Source organism: Malaclemys terrapin, chromosome 4 (genome assembly GCF_027887155.1).
Source record: "Malaclemys terrapin pileata isolate rMalTer1 chromosome 4, rMalTer1.hap1, whole genome shotgun sequence".
NCBI classification, from domain to species: domain Eukaryota; kingdom Metazoa; phylum Chordata; order Testudines; family Emydidae; genus Malaclemys; species Malaclemys terrapin.
In genome coordinates this window covers 3,226,093-3,252,698 of record NC_071508.1, presented here as the reverse complement: position 1 = coordinate 3,252,698, position 26,606 = coordinate 3,226,093, and the positions used below count along the sequence as shown (strand labels likewise).

General features: G+C 41.9%; 1 protein-coding gene across 1 annotated transcript; it reads right to left on the bottom strand.

Annotated features, from left to right (window-relative positions):
* On the bottom strand, positions 1 to 26,606 carry LOC128835562 (up-regulator of cell proliferation-like). Its single transcript, XM_054025099.1, has 13 exons — positions 26,411 to 26,606; positions 24,466 to 24,612; positions 22,195 to 22,274; positions 21,071 to 21,217; positions 14,764 to 14,863; positions 14,297 to 14,656; positions 10,584 to 10,883; positions 9,452 to 9,736; positions 8,137 to 8,259; positions 6,764 to 6,820; positions 5,503 to 5,559; positions 4,159 to 4,215; positions 1 to 2,615 (listed from the first exon to the last, which is right to left on the bottom strand). Exons 1-13 carry the CDS (start codon positions 26,604 to 26,606, stop codon positions 1 to 3), a joined length of 4,524 nt encoding a protein of 1,507 aa, XP_053881074.1.

Here is a 26,606-nt window from a genome sequence, read left to right as displayed (position 1 = left end):
TTATAGGACTTCAGTTACAAGACTCTTGGTGAAGGGGGATTTTCCATATTTCACAAAGTTCCACAGGCTTGTCATCCATCCATTAAACTGGGGAATGTCTTTGGGAGCTGTGTTAAGTGAATGGTTTTTCATATGATCAACCAAGAATTTCTTCAGTTCACACACATTCTCACTGTATCCTATATTCACTCGAGCCATGGGAGGGACTCCATGCCACAGGCTGGGAATGTACCAATTATGCTTTTCTGGGACATGGTCCATGATGTCAGAAAAGGCCACTTCTCTGGATCCTTCTTCTTTTTTTGCTGCAAGTCTGGTCATTTCATTCAGCTGTTCCACAAGATATTTCCTGTCTCTCGTGTTTTGTTCTTCCGCAGACACATCATTGATGTTATGATGCACAAATTGGCAGATGGGCTTCTGCCCAATTTCTTCCATTTTGAGAAATGCATGAACCACAATTTGCAGAATATCCTGCATTTCTGTTGCATTTTTCATGGCAATGTTAATGATTGTTATGTCACTTAACCCAACCACCAGTGTGGCCAGCTCATTGTCATTTTCATAACTATTCTCCTGTTGGGCCAGTTGGGGGGCTTTCAAACCTTGTGTGTCTATCACCAGGATGAAATCACAATGAAGATCCTCCTTTAAGTTTCCTGTAACTTTAATGAGTGACATGAAGGCTCCTCGCGTACATCGGCCACTGTTCACTGCAAACTGCAGACCGAACATGGTGTTGAGGAGGGTGGATTTCCCAGTGCTCTGCACTCCCAGCACCGCTAGAACCAACATTCTGGACCTTCCCCCCAACTTGGTATGGAGCTTAGTCAGAACATCTGTCACCCACTGCAGTGGGATGTTGGATGCATCCCCATCAAGCAGCTCCATGGGAAACCCTTCCAGCATCAGGTCAGCTGCAATGCTTGGAAACTGGCTGAATTTTTTTTGGCTTTCTGGCATTTTGCCTTCCTTAACCATCGAGCATTCGGCCTCATAAAACTGCCCCAACTCACGTATGAAATGCTCAACCCCTAAGGAACTGGCAGAGAGTGATTCATCTAATTCTGCTAATATTATGGGATCACATGCCCTCTCATATTCATCTAGCAGTTTAGAAAGATTTCCCCTAGCAATGCAATCCAGATTCAATTTAAACCACTTCAGGAAGTAATGTTTCCCCACTGCATCTTGATGCCCAATTCCTTCAGTAAATTTAGCTAGGCCACCAGTCAAATCACATTTATTCTGCTCTGTACGTAGCTCCAACCATTTCTCTTTCAGTTTAGATGTATTGATCTCCACAGGGTTGCCATTTTGCCCTTTCACTCGGCACAGCTCTTTCTCCACTTCAGCTAAATCTTTCCAGAGTTTCCCCTGGAGTCTGAGCATTTTCCTCTTGTACTTTGCAATATCTTCTATTTCCCCAGTGATTTCTTCAGTCCTCTCTTTTGCCCTCTGACATTCCTTACAGTCTTCATCTACTTGGATTCCTATATTACGTGCTGTCATGGCCATGTCTTCCACATTCACTCTCTTGTGAGAGGAGTTCATTATTCTTCCAATGGTGAATTGCACCCTTTTCACAAATTGTGCCTTATTTATGGCACCATTTTTCACCAATAGATGTGATTTGTTGAAGTTCAGCAGTGGGGCTAACTTTTTAAGAGATTGTAAAATTTCAGTACATTTCTCATCTGGAGGATTAAGGATGAAGTAGAATTTAGCTCTTGATCCCTGCAGAGATGATAACAGCGCGTATTCTCTCTCACTGATGCTCTCAGTAACTATGAACACTGCTGAGGAGATCTCTGTTAAAAAGTGAAACTGCAGCCAGTGGGACTCAATGTCTCCACGCAGGTTTGTAACTGCAATGGGCTCTGGGAAAAGATCCAAATTCTGCCTTCCACCAGGGAAATACCAGGAAATCTCGACCAGCCCATCTGCGATTTCCCGAGGGACATTCCCAGATTCCATGTCCCGATGGATGAAGAAATCATGGTGCTGTTGGGAGGGGCTGAGAACCTCATTGAGGAGTTTGGACTTGGAGAAGTTGCAGCTCCCCAACCGCACAAAGGAAATAGTTGGCATTTTGGTGAGCACCAGGCTCTCCTCCATGAACCCTCTGCTCTCTGCCAGGGAGTGGGGCCTCCACTTCCTCACAATGTCCCTCATGGCCCACAGCATTAGGGTGCCCTTGGGGGTGTTGAGGGCAGGTAGCAGCAGAGGGAGGGAAAACTGGCACATGGACATTCTGGACAGGATCTCCTGCTGTAGGAAACTGTCTGAGCAAAGCAGCACAGCACAGAGAACATCGAGGGGGTGCAGAGAATCAGTAGTGTCAGGGTCACTGCAAGAGAAAATTGTTTCATCGATACCCTTTTCCTTTTCTTGATTGCTTCCTTGTTCCTCAGATGTGTTGGGCATTATGACTGTGCTTCTGGCTGTCCCATTCAGAGCCATGACCTTTCTCAGAAAATTCCGAGGTAAATCTTCTAATGCATGGGGTGTCTGGTCTTTGAAACTTTCTAGGATGTGGGTTAGGGTGAGCTTTTTCCTGCTATATTTCTCCATTTTCATCCTTTCTAGGAGTTCCTGAAATGGTGTCCATTTTGCTGAAAAAAGAAAAGGAGATACATTATTAAAAATGCTCATTTTACTCTTACTCTCTAACTTTCTCTTTTCTGATGTTGTTCTTCAACTCTTGAATCATATCTCTGGTGCATACCTCAAGCAGGGCCGGCTCCAGGCACCAGCCTACCAAGCATGTGCTTGGGGCGGCACCTGGAGGGGGGCGGCGCTCCGGCCCAAGAGCTGGGCCGTGACTGGGCTCGCCGCCCTCCCCGCGGTGCTCCGGCCGGTCGGGGAGAGCGGGGCCGCGGCTGGGCTCTCCGCCCTCCTCCCAGCGCTCCGGCCGGCCAGGGAGAGCGGGGCCCTGGCCGGGCTTGGCGCCCTCCCCTGCCGCGCTCCCTGCCAGGGGGGCAGGGGGCGGCGGGAGGCTTTTTTGCCTGGGGAGGCAAAAAAGCCAGAGCCGGCCCTGACCTCGAGGCTGATCTCATTATGTGAAGAGACTGTTTGAAAGTGACAATGTCTATTGCACATTTATTGTATCCTATAATCAAATGAAACAATGGATTTTCTAAATGCCAGTGCTAAAAACTGGGACAAACATAGGGTTATTTTCTTCCTTTGCTTCTCCCCCAGTAATAAAAGTTCTACAGACTAAATTCTGTCCTTTGTGGTACCTATGCAGCCCCCATTTCCTTTAAATTGAATTTAGCAAACAATTCTGTTAGATTTATTCTGGCTTGAGCCTACTTATTTCTGTCTTCCATAGCTGTGATGGTTCTTCAGGGCTAAGGGAGTAAAAAAAAAATCAAGAAAACATTTCTCTTATCACTGAAGCCAGCAGCAATAACACTCACACAGTCTGAGTAAGAATGGGTCTCTTTGACTTATTGTTTCATTGGGGACCCCTGTCTGTCTTTCTGTGTCCACCTCTTGTCTCATTTTAGACTTAGATTATAAACTCTTTAAGATAGGGACTGTCTTTTATTTTGTGTTTTTGGCTATGGTAATACAAATAATTAAGAATAATAGACATTATGCAGACCAGACCACTACTGCACTTTAGGCCAGCTTAGTTGTAGCAAAGAAAGAGCATTGAAGGATTTGTGGCAGAATTAGGTTAGTCAGTTTGCACTATGCAATCTCACAATGCACAGCACTTTGCCATGAAAGTGAAGTACTACAGGGGTGTGTGTATATATTTCTTGAAATTTTTTTGTTATTTTTCATTGCATTTTTCTGGGGTTATCTTTCTTACAACAGGGAGGCAAAGGAGGCACAATGTATATAAGAAAAGATATTCAATTGAACTGAAGGAATACCTGACCAGGGACACCACTTAACCAACATGTAGCTTTGGACATCCCTTTTTGGAAGATGGCACACCCATGTCTTACCCACGCTAACATTGTGTCACTCTTAGTTCCCTTCTACTGGCTCATAGAGTTACAGAAAAAATCTACTGCGGCATAAGGCAATGCTTGTGAAATGTCAGCTAGATTGATTTTGTTTTAGCATTGTTGCGGTAGGGAATGGTGATAGACAGTAACAGACATTAAACTATATTGAATTAATCTTCAGGATATTTACCTTGTGGTTCAGATTGCAAGAGGGCCTCATTTTCATAATGTATATATCCACACACATCTGAAATCAAGAATATAGTTGTAAGATTTATGGAACCAATGCTACATAGCTCTAGACATTCTGTATCTTGCATCCAGAACTGAATGGATAATTCAAAACTAATCGTCCATTTGATCAGTCTTTTCCATTGGCAGACTATCTATAAGCATAGGGTGATTTTTCTCAAGTTTTCTTTGTTGTTCAGTATTTTTTTCATTGTTCATAGAGTTTAAGGTCAGAAGGGACCATTAGATCATCCAACCTGACCTCTTCTACAGAACAGGCCAGAGAGTGTCACCCACTTACTCCTGTACAGCACTGGCTGAAACTTTTTTTTTTTTTTGACAAAAAATGAATATTTGGTGACATCAAAACATTTTGCAAATTCATGTCAGCTTGCCAAATTGTTTGTTTTGGGGGGGGGGGGGGAATATGAAAAAGTTAAAACATTTTGTTTAGATGTTTTTGATTCAAAACAATGTTTCCTTTTGAAATTTCCTTCAATTTTATTTAAAATTAAAAAAAGGAACAAAACATTTCCTTTGACCTGAAATGAATTTTCTTTTTCGCAATTGTCAGTGAGCATAAAATCAGTTATTCCCCCACACACTCCACTCTTGTATTGAGCCCAATGACTTGTGTTTGACTAAAGCATATCTTCCAATATCTTTTAACTAATTTAGTTTGCTATCTGGTTTACTATTCAAGCTGTGTTTAGTTGTGATTGTCTGCATAAGTCACATGGTATTGTATCTTTTCCATGATTTGATGAAAAATAATTCTTATAATCAGCTTTCAGGGGCAACGATTCATATAAAATATGCTTCCCATGAGTATCCAAATGAGTGAGCTTAAAAGCCACTTCCTGTGACCATTAGTGATAGTAAAACTATCACACAAATGTTTACAGAAGGCAAACACAAAGAGGATATAAACACAGCTAAAGTGAATTCTTTTAGAAATGTGAACAATTATTCACAGAATTTTGTGTTTTTCAAACTATAATCACATGTTAATACAAAGAATAATACAGAATTCAGATTTTGGAGATGACCAAGGGGTTAGGACATGAGCCTGAGCTTTGGGAGACCTGGAGTCATTTCCCTGCTCTGCCACAGACTCCCTGTATGACCTTGGCCAAATCACTTAGTCTCTCCGTGCTTCAGTTTCCACCTGTACAAAGGACGTAATAGCCCTGCCCTACTACACAGGGATGTTTGGAAGATAAATACAGAAGAGTTTGTGCGGTGCTGACATACTGTGGAAATGGGGGACAAATAAGTACCTTATCTAGATAGACAGATTTACCTTCAGACATATAGTGTAAAAGACTCTCTGTCTCATCCAGTCGTGATCCAGGCGGAGCTGAAATCAAGAGCACAGTTGTAAGCCAGTTAAATCAATGCTACACAGTAAAATTCATGCCGTATCGCACCTGTCAGATTCTCTGGCTCAGTCCATTCAGGCAATGCAAATGCCACTGAAACTATCCGTAACTCCCCAGATGGAGATTCACCTAGTGTGGACAAATTCCCAGAATCTGTAGAGCTGGCATAGGTGGTTCCTACTCTACCCACCCTGTAGTCCCTAGCACATGGGGTGGGAAGGACAGGTGCTCAGATAACATGATGATAGGCCTGGTATAAGTGTATGTGTGTGTGTGTGTGTGTGTGTGTATTTAAAAAAATTAAGGCTACGATTATTTCACAGAAGTTACAGAATCTGTGACTTCCAGAGACCTCTGTAACATTTTCTGCCCCGGGGCTGGCACTGTCAGAAGGCAGCCCCACAGCTCTCAGCCACTACTGGCAGCAGCCCACAGCAGCTTCTAGCCCCCAGGCAGCAGGGGGACCCCAGAGCTCCCCCTTGCTGCCACCCAGCTGCAGTGGGTGGCAGGAGCCCTCCCTGCAGCAGCCCAGCTGCTGTGGGTTCTGGACCATTCCCCCTCCCCATTTTGTCAGGGATATTTTTAGTAAAAATCACAGACAGGTCACAGGCTTCCGTGAATTTTTGTTTAGTGCCCATGACCTGTCTGTGATTTTTACTAAAAATATCCCTGACAAAATCTGAGCCTTATATATAATATATAAAAATAATTGTGTGTGTATAGATAGAGCACTGCTGTGGAACTCAGGAGACCTGGGTTCAACTCCTGACTCTGCTACTGGAATCCTGGATGACCTTAGGCAAGTCACATCCCCTGTCTGTTCTCCATCTGTGAATTGGGGTAATGATACTGGCCTGCTTTGCAAAGTGCTCTGAGATCTACTGAGGAAAAGCTCTAGATAACAGTTAAGGATTTATTATTATATAGAAGGAGGGACTAACTGGCAGTGGGCTGCCACATTGCTCAACTGGTGGATGGTCCCTTCTGGTCTATTATCAGCTGGCACAAGTTAGAGGAATGATCTAGCCAGCAACTGGGCTGGGGAATCAGGTAGAAAATCAGTTATAGTTCCCTCATGCCCCCCACCCTCTGCTGTGCCCAACATAAACTCGGCAAGGCAGGGAATGTGGCCCAAAATGATTCACAGAATCCAGCTTTATAGTGGCAAACAATCACAATTACCATCAAAATGGTGCTGTAAGAGTCCCTTATTTTCCTCAAACTGGGGTCCACGTGGATCTGAAATGAGGAATATAGTCATCAGTCAGAGCTCAGGCAATCCAGAAATATGTATTCTCTGTGTATTCTTAGAAAGGACATTTCACAAGCTATTCCTTGCAATTGTCTCTACAGACTGTAAGCTGTGTTGCATAGAATATATGCTACCAGTTGTCTTGTAGATGTGGTAGGGCAGGGGTTAAAGAGGCAGGACTGGGCCAAGTTTCAGGGAGACTGGGGGGTCATGAAACTGCACAGTTCAGAGAATAAGATCTGATGGTTTTGTCGGAGTGGGTTTGGAGTTACACAATAGCAGTGGGACTGGAACTGAGTCGGGGGCAAATTGTTTAGGTAGAGGGAAAGAGTTTGGGTGATGCTGGTGCAGATGTGAGGGTGGTACCATGGGGGAGGGAAAGCCTCAGTCTTCTGAGAAACAGGAAGGAAGGAGAAGATTAAGGTAGCTGAGATTTAAGTTGATTGGGGACAGGATGGGGAATAGGAATGGGCAGATGAGATTGAGGAGGTAGGTCGGAAAATGCAGAGTTTCAAAGACTAGGAGGATTTTGAAATGAGCAGGAGTCTGCAGTGTAGATTTCGGTGGGTGGGGTGATTTGTCCAATCTACACAATGACATACCCACCGTGGGACTGTACATGTCTACTATTTGGAATTCAGGTTTTTGTTTCTGAAATGTTAATTGGGTTTTCAAAATATAGCACAGCAGAGTACAAATGAAATCAAATTTCCCCTATGATATGAGAAAGGGCTCATCAATACTGCCAGTCTTTCTGCTGAGTCCCCCATCTGCACTTAAGGGCACTGTATGCCAGTTCTCAGAGTGAATCTTATATGCTTCCATACCTTATAGGAACATAGGACTTGCCAAAACTGGATTAGATCCAAGGTCCATCTAGCCCAGAGTCCTGTCTCTGACAGTGGCAGCACCAGATGCTTCAGAGAAAGGTGTAAGAACCCCATAGTAACAGATGTGGGGTATTCTGCCCCCACATAGGTCTTTTTTTGATCACAAATAATTAGGGATTGATTTAAGTCCTGAAGAATGAGTTTTAAGTGCCTTTCATCAATGGCAAGCATGTGGGAAAGACTCCATAATCTAAGTAGTCATTTCTCCACCATGCATATATACAATCATATAGGTTACGCTTAATACATGTACCCTTGTATAAAGAGTGAAATTGGGGATGGATCACTCGATAATTGCCCTGTTCTGTTTGTTCCCTCTGAAGCTTCTCGAACTGGTCACTGTCAGAAGACAGGACACTGGGCTAGATGGATCATTGGTCTGGGCCAGTATGGCCCTTCTTATGGATATTTACCTTTCTGATGTTTTGATTTAATCTTCCAGTAAATTAGTCCAGCTGTTATCAACACCACAGCAACTATTACAAGTCCATATGCTAGCAAGATTTCTGTTGAGACAGAGCTCTCTGTTTTGTAGGCTATAATGGAAAAGATTAAAGGGTGAGTTGCAAAAAGTACCATATGTTCAGAAGTAACTTCCCCCAAGTGTGGTGAATACCTGAAGATTTTTGAACTCTCCTGCCTCTACCTACTTCATATAACCATGTATCAACTAGAGCCAGGAAGAACTTGCATCCACTTAATCTGACTGGGTATGAAGCTATGTCTGGGTGCAGCGCTGGAGAGAGAATTCCAAAACAAATTAATCTTCTCTGTCTGATTCATGGATTCTATGGTCAGAAAGAACAATTGTGATCATCTAATCTGACCTCCTATATCACACAGGCCAGAGAACTTCCCCAAAACAATTCCTGGAGCAGATCTCTTAGAAAAAACTGCCAGTCTTGATTTAAAAATTGTCAGTGATGGAGAATCCAAGTCCCTGCTCCAAATTAAGTATAGTAGGAATTTGAATGTGAGTCTCCCACATCCTACTCGAGAGGTCTAAGCACTGGGATATTGGGTATAAAGAGGCCACCATCACCACCTCCTTCCCAGTTGCCTTCTGTGTGGGATAAGTGTGCTGAGCACAGGTCCTGGACAGGCCTCACAGGTGGGATAGGGAGTGGGACACCTAGTCTGTGAATGCTGCCAAGGCATAGTCATTAGCTAGATGCAGAGCAGCTGGTGCTGTCAGGAGTTAGGTGGCTTTATGCATGCCTACTGACAGAAATTCAGGTGTCTAGGGGACTTCAGGTACCTCCAGGGTTAGGTGGCAGCTGAGTGATTTTGTGATTGTCAGTGGGACCTAAATGCTGGACTTAGGCACTGAAGTCGCCCTCGTGGATCTGTCCGTAAGTCTCATTGACCCTCATATGTGAAAGGGATCTCACTGACGTTAAGAGGACAATCCTTATGGGTGCAACAGTCCATGCTAGCAGATCCTTTTGCAGGCCTGGGGCTTCAAATTGTAAATTCTTTGGTGCAGGGAATTCACCTTTATTTGTACAACTTTTGTAAAGCACCATACAGATCTGTTGCTTTTGTTAAATAACCAGCGTTAAAATATCCTGATCGGGAGAGGAGAAAAGGAGAGAAAAATAAATAAGAACCTTTTTAATTTTCCATATTTAATTTTGTGCAGTGCTTAGATATCTAGATGGGCAGAAATGTACGCAAAGGAATTATTACTAATGTCATTATCATGTTAGGATTTATTTGTTTAGTTACCTGTTATCTTCTCACAGTTAGTCAAGTTTTGAAGCAAGGCTTTGTGGATAACAGAACAGCAGACAATGGGAACTTTATTGGTGCTCACTGATAGGTTGCTGAGAACCTGAAAGACTCCCTCACTGGTCCTCAGGAATTCTGTAGGCTCTGATGGAGTCAGTTCATTTCCATTCCCATCTTGCCACGTTAATTCTGCCTCAGGGTATCCCCTTTGCGACTTGCACTGGAGGAGAACATTATCTTCCTTGTTGCACAGGGCTGTTATCTGTGGGGGTTCATATGGAGCTGAAAGGCAAGAACACGGACATGACTCAGGGCACCACAAACCCTTATGTACTAAATGCAAGTGATAAAGGACATGAGATTCTATAATTAGGGATATATGATTCCATAGGGAAGGATCCATTCTGTACTTTGTTTAATCTCCAGGGCAATCTAATATAAAAGGGGTGGCAATACTCTTGGCTAAACACTTCCCTTTTATTGTTCCAGAACAACTCAGAGATAGCGGGCAGATATATTTCAACTAAGGGGTCCTTGGAAGGTAAACTTCTCATCTTAGCCAATGTATATGCTCCCAATCCAGAGGCTAAATTTTTCATAGGGGTCGAAGTGGGTTTTTGAATATTCATTTGTTGGCCCAAGTTGAGGAAGAGATCTATGGCTTCAAAAGTTGCCTGTGAAGTCAATTCAAGGGAACACCCCAGTGTAGGAGAAAGACCCTATTTCTGGCAGGTAGCTGGCCCTCCGTAATGATTGCCAGGAATTGCACTCTGTGCTCCACCGATAGGTGATCAGCAAAAGAGTTCAGTTTGGTGTAATTATATGATTATATTTTACCATTAACGCCTGGTAATTGGCAATTCTAAATTGTAAGGAGGCTTATGAATAAGATTTTCAATGAAGTAAGTCTAGACGCTTATGATCTTTTTTCATGGGGCGTGGATTTAGTATGGTGCTGCCTTCCATGTTCATTAACTATGTCAACCACCAAAGAATTAGGAAAGGAATGAGACAGTAACAACTCTGAGGTTTTTTGCTGAAACATAACATTTATCTGCTTTCTTGCATGTAGGCAGAATATTAGCTAGGGTGTAACAGACAATCTTTGCGGCGTCCAGAAGGGCCTCACTGACAGGCAAAGCTATGCAGGCAGATGATGGTGAATGAAGGATATCAAGCAGCTTATGATGAGGTTCTTTAACATCCTTGAGAGAGATCTGCAAGGAGTTGGCAATTCTCTTGACCAGATCCAGGAGCTGCTTAAAATCATCCACCAAAGATGGAGGAGGATGCATAACTGCTTCATCTAGAGATGAAGAGGAGATGTTGGCTGAAGAAATCTCTGCATAGGCTCTAGCTTCCAGCTCCTCAAAGGTTTCTTCTTGTGGATCAGGTTTCTTAGAGAGCAGGCAATGAAGGTTGCCTATGTCTGCCACAACAGGTGGTGCTCAAAGCCCTTGAAAATTATTGATGATGTGCTACTTAAGGGTCCCAGTATGGCCAAGGAAGTGGTGCATAAGGCATGGGATGGGGCACCCATGGGTGCTTACAGCAGTGTGGTGACTGCAACCTTGTGCCATGAGTGGTCATAGGCTCATCAGAGATTTCTGGAAAGGGGCCGCTATAGGAATAAGGAGGAGAGCCCTGGATCAATTTTTGGGAGACTGAGGCAAGGTCTTCATCAGAATCCTCTTCCTTAAACTCACTATAGAGTGATGGAGTGCCCAGAGAAATTTGAGGTGAAACCATTGGTACTGGGTGAACTTCTGGTGATCTTGATGTCCTTGGTACCGAAAATATGTAGGAGCTGAGCAGCGGAGAATTAGGTGTCTCAGCTGCCACCAAGTCCCATGGAAAGCGAAACTCCTGTGGTACTGAGCATGCTGTCAATACCGAGTCTGTGGTCTGATATTAGTGGTCAAGGAACTAATGGTACCATGAGCCTCGGCCACCCTGAGGGAAGTGCGGTCGGAGCCCAAGCAGGCTTTTTTAGTACTGCGGAAACAGAGGAAAAGCTCTTCTTGCTGCCTCACTCTGCTGATGGTACCAAGATCTCTCCAGGCCCCAGGCTTTGCCATCTTTCAATCTAACAATGCCCTTGGTACACCTGAGGAACCAGCAACCTCGTGGATACCAGATGAGAATGGACAGTGGTGAAGTAGCTGAAGATACCGACAACCTTGGCTTTTTTGAGGTAGATTCCCCACCTGGTAAACCCAGGGCACAGTCTTTGAAAGACTCATGAGAGGAGTCTTGGGTCTTCCTCTTAGATACCCTCATGGAGTGTGACTCAGAATAGTGGAGGCAGCATATTTGCTCAGAGATCAGTGTACAGGGGCCGGGGGGCCCTAGGCCTGCACTTGGGTCAGAAGCCAGGCATAGTGAGCTCTCCAAACTTTGTCTTCTCATGATGATCTCCCTGTTTTTTCTGGCTCTAGATTTCAATGCCAGACCAAAATTACACTTCTGGGCCATGTTCAATTCTCTGAGGCAATGGATGCCCCAGGAGTGCCCGTCGCTGACCGTGATCACCTCCCATCATGTCAGACAGCGTTTGAAACCAGGAGAACCAGGCATAACCTCCCAGTGAACAAGAACCACCTTATCTACTAAATAATATCTAGTTAAATATAACTTATATGAAAAAATATTTTTAAACTAGGAAGTTAAAGATAAGTCTACTTACTAATTTACTACTTACTAGTTACCCTAATACTAAGAACTACTACAAACTAACTACTACAGTAGAAACCGGGACACAGCTGAGTTAATCTCAAGGGGGACAACTGCCAGAGCTCCATCTCAGGCTGAGGCAGTTGAGAAGGAAATGAGGGCAGTTCCCCCTACAGTGTTATATAACAATGCCATGCGGCAACAGGCTGACTAGCATGCATGCATGAGCCGAATGGATACTGCTATGATAAATCTCCAATCACAGGTGCAAAGAGGTTCAAGCACACCTAGAGTGGAACACCCGTGGGGATGCTAGTCGAAGAAGGACTTTCTGTACTTTTTTGGAACTTAAACATAAATCTATAGGATCCATGGGCATATATAAGAAAATAATTTAGTTAAGAGGGAAGATTAACCTGTTACAAACAGGTAAGGCTGAGCAAATACTTAAATATATTAAATAAAAACACTATGAAAAGGACAATAAAGCTGATAGGTTTTTAGACAGAAATATAAAAAAGAAACAGGATAAATCAGCCACCCCTCTGATTAGAAATAAAAAAGGAGTTTCGCTAAGTGGCATCAAACAGATTTCTGAAATGTTTGCTAACTTTGCCATACTTTGTAAGCTTCAGAAAATCCAAATCCGGAAGTTATAAATAGAGACCTGAGAAGCCTGAAACTACCTCAGCTCCCAGAGGATGATGTGGCAGCTCTTGGTAGGCAAATTGCTGCAGGGAAAGTTGAAGTTGTAATTGAACATTTAAATTTCAATAAAGCTCCAGGTTCTGGTGGTTTTTTGTGGCGTATTCTAGAACTCTAAAGCAAGCGTTGGTCCCTATTTTAACTGATGTACATTGGCCAGACCGGACAGTCTCTCCGCAAAAGAATTAATGGACCCAAATCTGACATCAGGAATCATAATACTCAAAAACCAGTGGGAGAACACTTTAACCTGTCTGGTCATTCAGTGACAGACCTGCGGGTGGCTATATTACAACAGAAAAACTTCAAAAACAGACTCTAACGAGAGACTGCTGAGCTGGAATTGATATGCAAACTAGATACAATCAACTGATGATTGAATAAGGACTGGGAATGGCTGAGCCATTACAAACATTGAATCTATCTCCCCTTGTAAGTATTCTCACATTTCTTATCAAACTGTCTGTACTGGGCTAGCCTGATTATCACTTCAAAAGTTTTTTTCCCTTACTTAATTGGCCTCTCAGAGTTGTTAAGACAACTCCCACCTGTTTATGCTCTCTGTATGTGTGTGTATATATATATCCTCAATATTTATTCCACTCTATATGCATCCAAAGAAGTGGGCTGTAGTCTACGAAAGCTTATGCTCTAATAAATTTGTTAATCTCTAAGGTGCCACAAGTATTCCTGTTCTTTTTGTGGATATAGACTAACACGGCTGCTACTCTGAAACCTATTTTAACTGAATTGTTTAGTGGTATAATGCAAGGGAATGAGATTCCAGATTCATGGGAAGAGGCAAAACTCGGTAATTGCTAAGGAAGGAAAAGACATTACAAATTGTGCATCATACAGACCTATTTCTTTAATTTATGTGAAAGCTAAAATTTATGCCCAGGTGCTAGCCAATAGATTGAATGTTATCTTGCGCAAATACATTCACCCTGACCAGTGTGGGTTCATTGCTGGCTGGTACCTATCTGATAATATTGGAAGAACTCTGAATTGATTTATAATGTCAGTTCTATCAATTTCTCCCGTGCCCTACTTTCTTTGGATGCTGAGAAAGCCTTTGATCAGTTGAAATGGGAGTACCTCAGACATTTTCTGGTAAGGATTGGTTTTGGAAATTAGTCTTGTATGGGCATAATGGCCCTTTATAGTCATTCTTGAGTGTCTGCTTTGGTTAATGGTCATCAATCTCCTCCTTTTAATTTGTACAAGACAGGTTGTACCTTATCTCCCCGTCATTTGCTTTGGCAAGGGGGCACTTTGCAATAAATGTAAGAAACAGCCTTTTGGTAAAGGGTAGCAAAGCACCTGGCTTAGAACACAAAATAGAAATGTGCTGATTTTTGGTCTGAAGCCAGTTTGTCATCCTATTGTCAGAGGTACTAAATCTGTCTATGTGTAGATCAACATATTCCACCAGTCTCTGCCCATTGTGACATGTTCATTTACCTGCTACTTGCAGAAGAGTCTCTCTAATAGTCGCATCCTGGTTGTCTGCAATTATACACCTGTAGAGCCCACTGTCTGAAGGTCTCACATTGCTGAGAGTCAGAGAAGTCCCCCCTTGACTGAGCTGTTGGAGAAAGAGCTGAGTTCGACTTTTGAACTCCTCTTCCTGATCCTCTGGTCTGTTTGCTCCATCGTAGTAACTGTGCACTCTGGCTCTCTTCCCGTTTCTGAACAGGAGCCAGAAGATCCGAACGTTCTGCAGCTCAAAGCTTGCGGTTATCTTGAATTTGCAGTGAAGAGTGACGTCCTCTCTGGCTTTTGAGTCAAGCTCTGGTGTTTCACTAATTTGAAGAGGAACAGCTGAGAAAAAGAAAATGTGAAAGGATTAAACTCAGATTTTGGAAACTTTGATTCAGACTGAAGTGGGTCACTGACCCACCATGATGGAGATACCATTTATAACTCACCAGGAGTGGCACATGCCAGAAACAGTACCCACCAAGCCAGCTGGGGCATCTTCAAAGAAGGGTAAAGTGTGATGAAAGCTGGAGAGACAGAGAAAGTCTGCTATAAAATACATACTTATAAATATTAGTATAAATAGTTCAGTATTTTAAAATAAGTATTTAGTTCAAGGTAAGATGAACAGAGGCAATGGGGTAGTATACAGCACCATGAATGCTTATTGCCTAGTATTCTTTCATTTTAAGTGCTATGTGTAACAGATCTGCTATTGAGATTAGGGTACAGCTGGAGTAGAGGTGGGTGGATTTTTCACTCTAAAATATGTTCATTGCTAACATATTCATTACTTTTAACTAGAGCTCCTCAAAAAAAAAATCACCAACATTTTCACTTTTGCATTTTGCTGACATTTCCTTTTTGCTGGAATTTTGTAACCTGCTTCACTCGTAACTATTCACTGAATTGTTTTCATGAATGATTTTCAGTCTGTGACGGAGCTGCTCACTTTGACTCTGCTCTTTGTGGCATGTGGTTGGTTATCGAAGTAACATGATTTAAGTCTGCTTCCTGACTGAATGACTGGAACCTTTCTAAACAGGAGAATGATTAATGGTGAATAACCTACAGCAAATGATAAGCAATTCGTTTTCAGGTACAAATATTCAGACATATAAACATTTGTGCTGCAGTTTGAGATTGTGATGCAAACCTTTGGGATTTACTAAATTACAGAGAGAAAGAGAGAGCAATTCAGTTGCCTGAATGAGGAAAAAAATAAGTAAAAGGCCTTGGGATTTAACCCTAAAGAATATATACATACACACGCGCACACACACAAACAAAATAGAGTTCCTATCCCACAATTACTATCAAGCATAGTGCCTACAACTGCAAGTTATTTCATTGAAGTAAATGCAGTACAATGATATAAGCAGAGCTCTAAGCACTCTGGCCTGCTTCAGGAAAGTATTTAGGCACGTGGTTAGTCTTAAACATATGCTTAAATTCATGCCTACTGAGCAAAGCACTTGTGTACATGTTTAGTTATCATTGTATCCTTAAGTGCTTTCCAGGTTCAGAGCCTTTGTAACTAATCTTGATAGGTTTTTTTTAATTTAAAACCCTTTCGCCCTATAGTCTTCTTTACTTTCTGAGTCAGGAAGTAGACCGGTTTCCTTCTTCAGCTGCTCTTGCTATCATGCAGAAACATCAGGCAGTTTCTTTGTAGTAATTTATGAGACAGAAGATATTTTACTGCCCTTTATTCCTCTTGAACTTTTCAGATCACAAAATTCAAAATTGTTTTGCTGCTTTTAACCTTAGTCGTGGTTTAAAACCCAATATCATGGAGAGCTGTGGCTCTCCTGAGTTTTTGGTAGAGAGTGGGGGTGGGGGGAATACATTTTTTTTTTCATTACAAAACAAAAATCTTTTTTTTTTTTAATTCTCTCTCTGAAAATGGAGATGGTAGAAAATTGCAATTTGGCAGCGAGATGTGGCTGTGGGTCTAATCCGCCCTTTGAGTATTCCTGTGAAAACTGGTTTGGATTTGAGTGTTTTGAGCCTTTCAAAACTGCACTCTGCATACATCATACCATGGATATTATTATTATAATTTGTTATTATTTTTTGCAAAACTTCGAAGTTGAAAGTATGGTAAGCTATACAGGACGATTTAGCTAAATGTTCAAACTCTGAGACACTTAAATTACTTCAAACCTGCCCAAACCTATTTCCAGGGTTTTTTTTGAGGAAACATCAGACCGGGTAAAAAGTGACCTCCCCCCCATCCTTCTCCTGATTGAGGATGCAATCTTAACATTGATGTTTCTGGAGTTTTGCATATTTAATTATTCAACATTAACATTCTTGTAACAGGGTTGATTTTTAATGGAAACATACATATTTAATTGTGAGAAACGGATGTGTCTAAAATGATTTGATTTGTGTTTGTTATAATGGAAGTTTAATTCTTATAAAATTCTATATGAGTGAAAACTGCTTTATATGGTAAATGTCAGAGAGAGAGAGAATGAATATGTGTATTGGCACTGAAATCAGAATCTGGTCATGTGTATGCATGTCACTGTGTGTCTCTCTCTCACTCTCTCTCACACACACACACACACACACACACACACACACAATTTGCTAATATATTTGAAATTTGAATATATTTGATATATATATATACTAGTGAAATTAAAATAGTGCATGTGCTAGTAATATGTATTATGCATTGCTATTTTAGTATATTGAGTATAAATAGCCAGAAATTATATTAAATAATTATGTAATATTAATCATTGCTGTTGATATTACATTATATTTGAAAGTTGAATATATTTGATTTTGTGTGTGTGTGTGTATACACTAATGACATTTTAGTATTATACTTGTTATTAATAGATATGATGCATTGCTATTTTAGTATACTAGGAAGAAATATCCACTATTTCATACAATTAATTGTCATAGAATATTAGTCATTGATGATATATTACATAACTGCTAAGAATGTAGTTGAATGTAGTTGAAATTTAATTATTTTATCGTGTGTGTGTGTGTGTGTGTGTGTGTGTGTGTGTGTATGTATGTATATATATATATATATATATATATATATATATATATATATATATGTGTGTATATATATATATACACTAGTGAAATTTAAATAATATATTGCATCTGAAGAAGTGAGGTTCTTACCCACAAAAGCTTATGCTCCCAATACTTCTGTTAGTCTCAAAGGTGCCACAGGACCCTCTGTTGCTTTTTACAGATTCAGACTAACACGGCTACCCCTCTGATAAATAATATATTGTTTATTATTTAGCCAGTCCTAATAACAAATAGCTTGGTGCCAGCTATAACTTAAGTAAATATTCTTAGTCCTACTCCTTCATACCCACATTTGTCTTGTTAACATCTGAGCAAATCTGAAAACAAAATACTAAAGAGTGGGTCTTTCCTACAGATAGACATTCGTTTGAGAAGCCAGATCTTGTTCCAAAGCAAGCCAAACTTCAAGGAGGGGGAAAAAAGATGTTCTGTCATCCATTTAGAACACAATAGACCATTTAGTAGCACACTCTTTGGAGATGAACTTCATTTGTTACTTAGCAAGTAAAACTGAAAGCAAATTTGTTATAAAGTATAGCTAGAAAGGTTTTTCTAGAAATAACACTTCAACATTATGAAAGTTGGGACCATGAGAGGCCAATTCGAACCTTCTGAAAATAATAAAAAGGTGGTTTCCTTAAGTTTTAGACTTACCTTTTATTCTTCCTCAGAGGACATTCTTCAGGCTGCATCTATTATGCAGTGCCAGCTGCCCTACCTTCCCAGTGTTATCTCTGAGGAATTGCAGGGTGAACTATAGACTTTGAGCACAGATCTGCAGTGTGTGCGTATTTGAGAAGAGATTGTCATAGTCACATGTGTATTTTGAAGCAATAAAAAAGTGAATAAGGAATTATGCCCTTTCCAGCAGCGAGTAGTCCAGGGAATGACACTCCGACCGCCCTCTACACAGATGCAGCCTGTCTTTTTAGAAAGGGGAGAGAGAGACAGCTCCACCATCCCCAAAATGTGTCCAGCCTCCAGGAAAAGAGACCCAAACTCCTTCCCTCCACTTAGTCTGATATCAGGGATACATCTTCCACTGCATCCAAGTCTGTTCATGGGCAAGGGGCAGGGAAATCAACCCTCCTGCCTAAAGCATCAAAAACATGCAATAAATACATATTTTATCAAAATATGCCCTAGGTGGGAATTGTATCTATAATAAATAATATTTATATAGTGCTTTACAAAGGAGATCAGGATCATTATCTTCATTTTACAGAGAAGAAAGTAGGTCACCTATCAGGCTAGAGGCAAAGGCAGGAGTAGAAGCCAGGTCACCTCAAACCTAAGCCAGGGCATTACCTTCTAGGCCACACTGTCCCTCATATAATACTTATCCAGTAGCCCCACTGGCCCTGCTCTAACTCCTGGCACCACAGCATCATTGGTCTGACCCAGTACGGCTGGTCTTACGTTAGTTTGTGTTTTATATTGGTAGTACTTAGGAACCCGAGTCTTGAACCAGGACCCCATGGTGCTAGGTGCTGTACAGACACAGAACAAACAGATAGACCCTGCCCAAACAACTTACAATCAATGTATAAAACAAGAGACAGCAGGTCATGACAGACAGACCAATGGAGAGTACAAAAAAAATGAGACAGTGTTGGTCAACATAACGGGCTGTGGTCTGAGCACATCAGCTGCCTAATCATTGTCAAGTTTATTGTGGACACAGTTACTAGACTGACCCTCTGACTTTCTCCTGTGGTGATTTCCACAGTGAGAACATTGTAAAAATGGCTAACAATACACAGGATCCCAAATAGCCCCCTTACAGGGGTGGACAGGTTCTCTGCAAGGTTAGAGATCTGTAGGAAGAAGCCAGGACTTGTTCGTTTCCACATCTCCCCACCAATTCTGGAGGGAATCCATGAAAAAGTTGGTATTAAAGTCAGTGTTGAATTTTGCTCCTGTCCCCTCTGCACTGTGAAATGCTCACTGAGGGTTGGAGCTGCAGAGGGCACCAAGCAACCCTGGAGCCAGTGTGGAGGCATGGGATCTCCAGTGGATCCTGTGAGGTTTATGTAGATTTGCAGGGGATTTGTATGTTTTGGGAGCAGAACAGTTGAGCTCTTTTGAAGTTGATGCTGCACTGATGGAAGAATATACAGGAAATGCCAGCAAGTGCTAAGTCCTGTTGACTCCATTGGAAATGTTTATGCTTTGACTGAATCGGGGGTATGTCACAGAACTTTGGGAGCCCAGTCCACTGAGTTCTACCAATGACTTCAGTGGGAGCAGGCTTGGGTCCAACAAAATGTAAAAGTTGATTGCTACGTGATGTAGCTATCTGACATATGAACAGCACAGCTAGAACAAAGCCAGAAAGATTTTATGGATGGCTAATCAAAGCAAAAAGATCTAATAGAAGTAACTGAAACTGAGGCGGTAAGAGCTGGGAAAAGTGGCTATTGAAACAGAACCTTGATCTTGTTCATGTCAATATCAGAAAATTGTCACCCAATACAGATAGGGCCTAAATGCTTTACAAATTAATCATCATCATTCTTCTTGTTCTTATTGATTGAGCACCGGTAGCGTACTCAATAGTGTGCAGGCACAGAAGAAGATACTATCCTTGCCCCCAAAAGATTTACAATCTAAACTAGACAGACAGAACAGCTTTGACACACAAGGTGAAATCCTGACTCCTTTGCAGTCAATGGGGCCGTGATTTCACCTCCAACGCACCAGATGATTACATGATTGTCAATACTAATACAAATATATTTTCTTTCCAATAATACACTTCTTTCCTTGGTGATTTATTGTTTGAAGGCTTCATACAAGAAGCTAGTTTTAAATCCAGGAGTGTTATAAATTTGTGTCTAATGATGTAGATTAAACATAATGACTGGAAAGTTGAAATGTGGTTTAACAGATTGAGTAGCAGCTGAGAAAAATCTATTTGGAAGAAATAAAGAACAAGCAATTTTGTGGAGGGTGATACTCCTGGATTTAGACCTGCTGCTATATAGAATTGATGAACAATATTCAGCAAGTATGTTAGTCATCTAATTGCAGCAATTTTCATTTAATACTTTATTTTCAGAATACTTTTTGCAGTATTGCACCAGCTCCAGTGTTGGTTGAACTCTAGAAGAATGAGGGGGGATTTGATAGCTGCTTTCAACTACCTGAAGGGGGGTTCCAAAGAGGATGGATCTAGACTGTTCTCAGTGGTGGCAGATGACAGAACAAGGAGCAATGGTCTCAAGTTGCAGTGGGGGAGATCTAGGTTGGATATTAGGAAACACTATTTCACTAGGAGGGTGGTGAAGCACTGGAATGGGTTACCTAGGGAAGTGGTGGAATCTCCTTCCTTGGAGGTTTTTAAGGCCCGGCTTGACAAAACCCTGGCTGGGATGATTTAGTTGGGAATTGGTCCTGCTTTGAGCAGGGGGTTGGACTAGATGACCTCCTGAGGTCCCTTCCAACCCTGATATTCTATGATTTGACTAATATACTATATACCGACTAGCAAATTAATTAAATATTACATTAATTCTTTTTTCTGCCATTGGTGCTGTAAAACTAACTTGTATTGGGAGAAAGTGTTGTAGCAGAAAGCTAATATGCCTAGACAAAAAAAATCAGATACTTCTCTGGGACAGTGGAAAGAGATTGGGATTGTGGTCTTCTTTCTTCACAATATGTCCCCTAATTATGATATACTTTGTGCTGCTGTGAATATCTTAGCTCTGCATATTCCACTCCAACTGTTTCCTTAATTCTGTAGCTTGCTGCTGCAGTCTTTCTTTGCATCCTTGTTTGGAAACTGAGGTCTGCATACATGATTTCTCCTGGTTCAGGTGGGGATCCCTGCAAGACAGAGAATTTGGTTTTACAATCAGAGCTTCTTGTGACTATATCACCAAGCTACACAAATGTGGCAAATCTGAAAATAAAAGAAACTGGAACAGGTGGCCGAAAACCATTTGAACATGTCATGTCAGGACTAAAGCTGGCCGGAAAAATAGGTGAAAAGATGCAGAAACTTCAGCAAACCCAAAAGGATTTTTCTTCTTGTTGTGTTTTGCAAGAATCGGATTGTACATTTTCTGCAGAAAAGTTTCATTTAATTTTATTTAATTCTGCCATAGTGCAGGGGGCTGGATTAGATGACATCTTGATGTCCTTCCCAGCCCTACATTTCTATGATTTGAGATATTAGAAATTTTTGAAAATGAAATTTTTCAATTTTGAAAATGAAACTTCCTGTGACATTATTTGTTACTGTTGTTTATTAGGTGTATTATGGTAGAGCCTAGGAGCCCCAGTCATGGACCAGGACCCCATAGTGCTAGGTGCTGTACAAACACAGAGCTAAAAGACAGTCCTTGCCCTAAGGAGTTTACTGTCTAAGACAAGAACCAGCAGGTGGATACAGACAGACTGATGGGGTGCACAAGGAAACAATGAAACAATTAAGCTGATCACTCAGTATTGACAATGGAGAGAGAGAATGAAAGAAAGCATTTTTTCTTTCTAACAGGAACAAGGATCGGGTTTGGCCAGGCTGGATGGAAGACCTGTTGAATTCAGCACCTCTCCACTTCCATCAGTTTGACTCTTCTAGAGCCCTAGCTATAAAAAGATACTGCCCTTTCCAAGGGGAAATCTCTGGAAAAGACTGGCAGCAACACTAGCACCATCCTCCCTAGGGCTAAATCTGCCCTCTGGTGCACCTACTCCTACAGACACAGGACGATGTGCCCATAGGGTGAGCCAGTCCTATGGAGTTGTATCCACTGACGACAGCCAACACTTTATAATGAGGATGTGAACTGCAGACTCACCTCCATCTCTGGAGGTGTGGAATCAGTCAGATCACCTGCTCTTAGAGTGGATGACATCTGTCTTATAGCAGATGCAAGACCTGTTTTTAAACAAATGGAAAGTTATATTGGACTACATGGAAAATAAGAAAAATCAGAACCATTATCTTCCAGAAGACTGATACAGTCTATAACGAATGTAGAGGAACAAATTTATAACAGCTTGGATGGTTAACCACTGGAACCAACCCCCAGGGGAAGTGGTAGATTCTCCTTCTCTTGGTGGCTTCCAACCTAGATCAGATGCCTTTCTGGAAGATGCTTTAGCCAAACACAAGTTATTGGGCTCAGTTCAGGGGGAACTGGGTGAAATTCTGACACACATTATATGAGAGGTCAGGCAGTGTTTTTCAATGACCAGTTTGTGGACCCCAGCACAGGTCCCTGAGATTTCCCTGACACAGTTTAGGAAGGCAGCAAGCCAGTCCCTGGTATAAAAAAAAGTTGGAAAAACACTGGACTAGATGATCTAATGGGCCCTTCTAGCCTTAAAATATATGAAAGGAGATAGCCTTCCAGGAATGGGAAGAGAGGGAGTAGATTTTTTGGAGTGGCTTCTTAAGATAGAAGGTAGTCTAGAAGGGGCTTTGTACAAGATAACTCTAATTAAACTAACCCCATCAGATTATCTTCCATCTAGCAGATGGGGAAACCCATAGACACAGAGGGGAAGTGACTTGCATAGGGTTACAAAGGAATTCGTGGCAGATCTGGAATAGAACTGAGGAGTCCTGACTCAGTCTCAACCCACCTTGCACCAGCTCCTATCTAATGGTTTTGCACTAATGCCTATCACAGGGGTTCTCAAACTTCATTGCACCACAACCCCTTCTGACAACAAAAATTACTACATGACCCCAGGAGTGGGGACTGAAGCCTGAGCCCACCAGAGCCAAAGCCCAAGTCCCACTGCCTCATGGGGGGCCAAAGCCAAAGCCCAAGAGCTTTAGACCCAGGCAGTGGGCCTGTAACCTGAGCCTCACCACCCAGGTCTGAAGTGCTCAGGGTTTGGCCTCGAGCAGTGCTAATGCCAGCCCTGGCGACCCCATTAAAATGGAGCTGTGACCCACTTTGGGGTTCTGACCCACCTTGGGGTCCCAACCCACAGTTTGAGAACCACTGGCCTATCACCTAGAGCCATCATAGCGTCTTTGGCTCTTTTTCCTTCTCAGGTACAGGAAACTGTTTAGAATAACATTTTTTGATGGACAAGGTGAGGTGTGGGGAGCTGATAAGGGCAATCTTTAACTTAAAAGTCATTCTGGATTAGGTAGGAAAGCTTCATTGAAGAGGAAAGTATCTCAGTTTGACCAAAAGATGCTCTGATTGTGAATTAGTCTAATCCTTTCAGAAAATTTATTCCATAGGCAGCTCCCCTTGGCAACAATTGGGTTATGTCCATTTCTCATGTGCTTTGGCCTGGGCTTCATGAGGAGGAGCACAGGTGTCTTAGCAGCTGATAGATGGATGGTGCACCGGGGCTCTAACAGCAGCGGTATACGGGGAGACTTGTATACAGGCGGTCAGACTAGATGATCTAATGGTCCCTTCTGGCCTTAACATCTATGTACCTATATATTGGGAGATTAGATCCATGAGCCATCTAGTCCAAGATCGGTGTCTTATTGGACTAGTCAAATAGACCATCTAGTCTGGTATCTTATTTTCAACATGAATGGATGTTCCAAAGGGAGTTGTAAACCTCCGTAACATAGCTAACAGTGAAATAATGTTCCATAGAAGGAAAAAAGGTACCTAATGGTGACCATGACCAGTATAAATCTGCAGAATTAGGATCGATCATTGTTATAACTTTAGAACAGTTAATGTTATGGCAGATGCTGGACCACATTTATTTACAAATGAAAATAAAAAAGAATTAGGGACATATTCCGGTCTCAGTTACACCTGTGTAAATCCAGAATGACTCCAGGGAAGCCAACCAAGCTAGGTCAGATTCTGATCTCATTTACAAAGGTGTGAAACCAGAGTGACTTCACTGAAATCAATGGAGATAGGGTCAGATTCTGATCTTGGTTACAGCAATGTAATTCAAGAATAACACAACCAAAGTGAATAGAGTTACACCAGACAACAAGAGGAGAATGATGCCCATTGCATTTTTTTCACCATAATAATATTAAAGAGGCTATTCTAAGCCCAAATATTTCAGTTGTTCAGTAGAAAAGTTTTTCATTGACAGAGTTTTAAACTTTAATTGCTAGTTCTCACCTCTACTCCCCTTGCGCCAGCACACCAGTAATGCCATGGTAAGAATTACTACTGTTATCACAACCAACAGAATGTTCCAATAGAGAGGCATCTCATCTGCTATCTGATTCGGTTTGTGTTGTGTTGTGTTTTCTGGAGTGGAACTTTCTATAGGAGAAAAGGTAAATTAGAGAACCAGTTCCCGTTCAACTTTCAATCACTTTTACTTGGTCGGTCTTGTGATTAAAGCATAGGATTGAGAGACAGAAGTCTTGGTTTCTATTCTCAGTTCTGATAGGGAATGGATTTTAGTGGGCTAGAGTGTGGAGGGTTGCGGGTCAGGATTCCTGGGTTAAATACCCAGTTCTGGGAGGGAAGTGGGGTCTAGCGATTAGAGCCTGGAGGGATCTGGGAGACGGGACTCCTCGGTTTGCTGGGCAAGCCCTGTCTTCTCTCTTTGCCTTGGTTCTCCCATTTGGTGTGATAATAATACTCACCTACCTGATGGGAGGCTGGGATTAATGTTTGTAAACTTTGTTAATTTCAAATGAAAGGAAAAAGTTGTATAGTGAACAGTCCTCCGTTTAGGATGCAATGAGCCTTGCAGCTGCAATTCTGTAGATAATTCTAGTATAACTGACTAAGAGTACATCTACGCTGGAGCTGGGTGTAATTTGCAGCTTCGGTAAACATACGCACACTAGCAGTCCTCAAGCTAGCACACTAAAAATGAAGTGTACCTTCAGTGGCATAGGCAGCAGGACAGGCGAGCCACCTAAGTACAGTCCTACCTGGGTCCCTAGGCCACCTACCCTTTGTACACCACCCTGACTCTTCAGTAGTTTGGGGAAGGTTTTCAAATGCACAAACCACAGTTAGACACCTAGCTCCATTACTTTTAAAATCTCCACCTGTAACTTTAATTCACCACTAGGCAGCTTCCTTGCTGGCAGCAATAGTAGTATAGACACAGCTCAGATATTTTTACGACCATGCCGTCTAACCCTGCTCTGAGCCTGAATCCACCTGCCTGCACTTCAACCTTTATTGTTGCTACTGCTAATAAAGATACTCCAAAGGTGAATCGCAACTACAAAATATGCTAGCATAGACACAACCTGAGAGAGAATCACCCGCCCATTTTAATAATGTTCTTTCTCTTCCTGATTGCTCAAGGAATGTCCCCCTTTAAAGTGTGTTTCTACTCTGAAAAATTACTGTGAAGATGATATTGTGGGGCTCCACATTTATTGTGTCTCAGTAATACTGTATCAAATGTGTTTAGTTAACAAGTTAAAAAAAACAACAACACCTTTTCTTCTGTAAGAAGCCCTGCAAACTCAGATTGGGATCTGAGAGTTGTGGTGTAAACACCTTTTATGAAAATATGATGGTTTTATTTTTGCTCCTGTACCTTTAGCTTCTGCAACTCTCTCCGGGTGGCGGAGCTCAAAATTTGCAAGTTAGAAGTCAGCTGGGTTGTGAGGAGACTGAAGCTAAGTGTGCCCTGGAAAGTAGCTTAACAAGGAGACTGCCCTGTTCTCATTTGCAGCCTTTTTTTGTTGTGTCCTTGTTGTGTTTACTCTTGTTAAATTAAAGTTATTTTAGTTTTATGGAAGAGTTTATTTGGCTTATTGATAGCTGGAGACATAACAAGAGTGATCCGTATGGAGTCAGGGCTAGAGTTTGATCTCAGTGATCCTGATGTAAATCTGGAGTGCGGACACTGAAGTCAAAGTGGTCAGGGCCAGATTCTGATCTCAGGTGTAACTGCAAAGCATTCCCACTGAAGTCAATACATTTAGGGCTGTATTCTGATCTCATCTACATGGTTGTTAATCTGAAGTGACTCAACTGAAGTCAATGGAGTCACATCAAAGATTGCCTGCCTCCTGCTATGCATCTGTTTCAAATAGTTTCTTCTGAACAGTGAGTGTGACCCAATAAAACCCCAAACTTACAGTACCTGTAACACTCAGTCTGGTCCCGTTCCCATCTAAAATGCAGGGTGGATTGAAGAGGAAGATGAAGAACCGACAGTGGTAAATGACCATGTCATTTTCCTGCAGGTTATGAATGTGCAGGGTGCTGGAAGAGACATTTTCCATCCATGCGAGCTTAAATCGGCCTTTCAGTCTGTCTGTCTCTGTGATTTTCTCCAT

Bases quoted from the DNA above. Each gene is read 5' to 3' on its own strand.
- LOC128835562 (XM_054025099.1), bottom strand. From the start codon at position 26,606: ATGGAGAAAATCACAGAGACAGACAGACTGAAAGGCCGATTTAAGCTC. The intron at 6,821-8,136 runs GTAAATATCCAT...TCCTCATTTCAG, and splicing joins TAAATCAAAACATCAGAAAG to ATCCACGTGGACCCCAGTTT. The intron at 2,616-4,158 runs GTAAATATCCTG...TTCTTTTTTCAG, and splicing joins CTTGCAATCTGAACCACAAG to CAAAATGGACACCATTTCAG.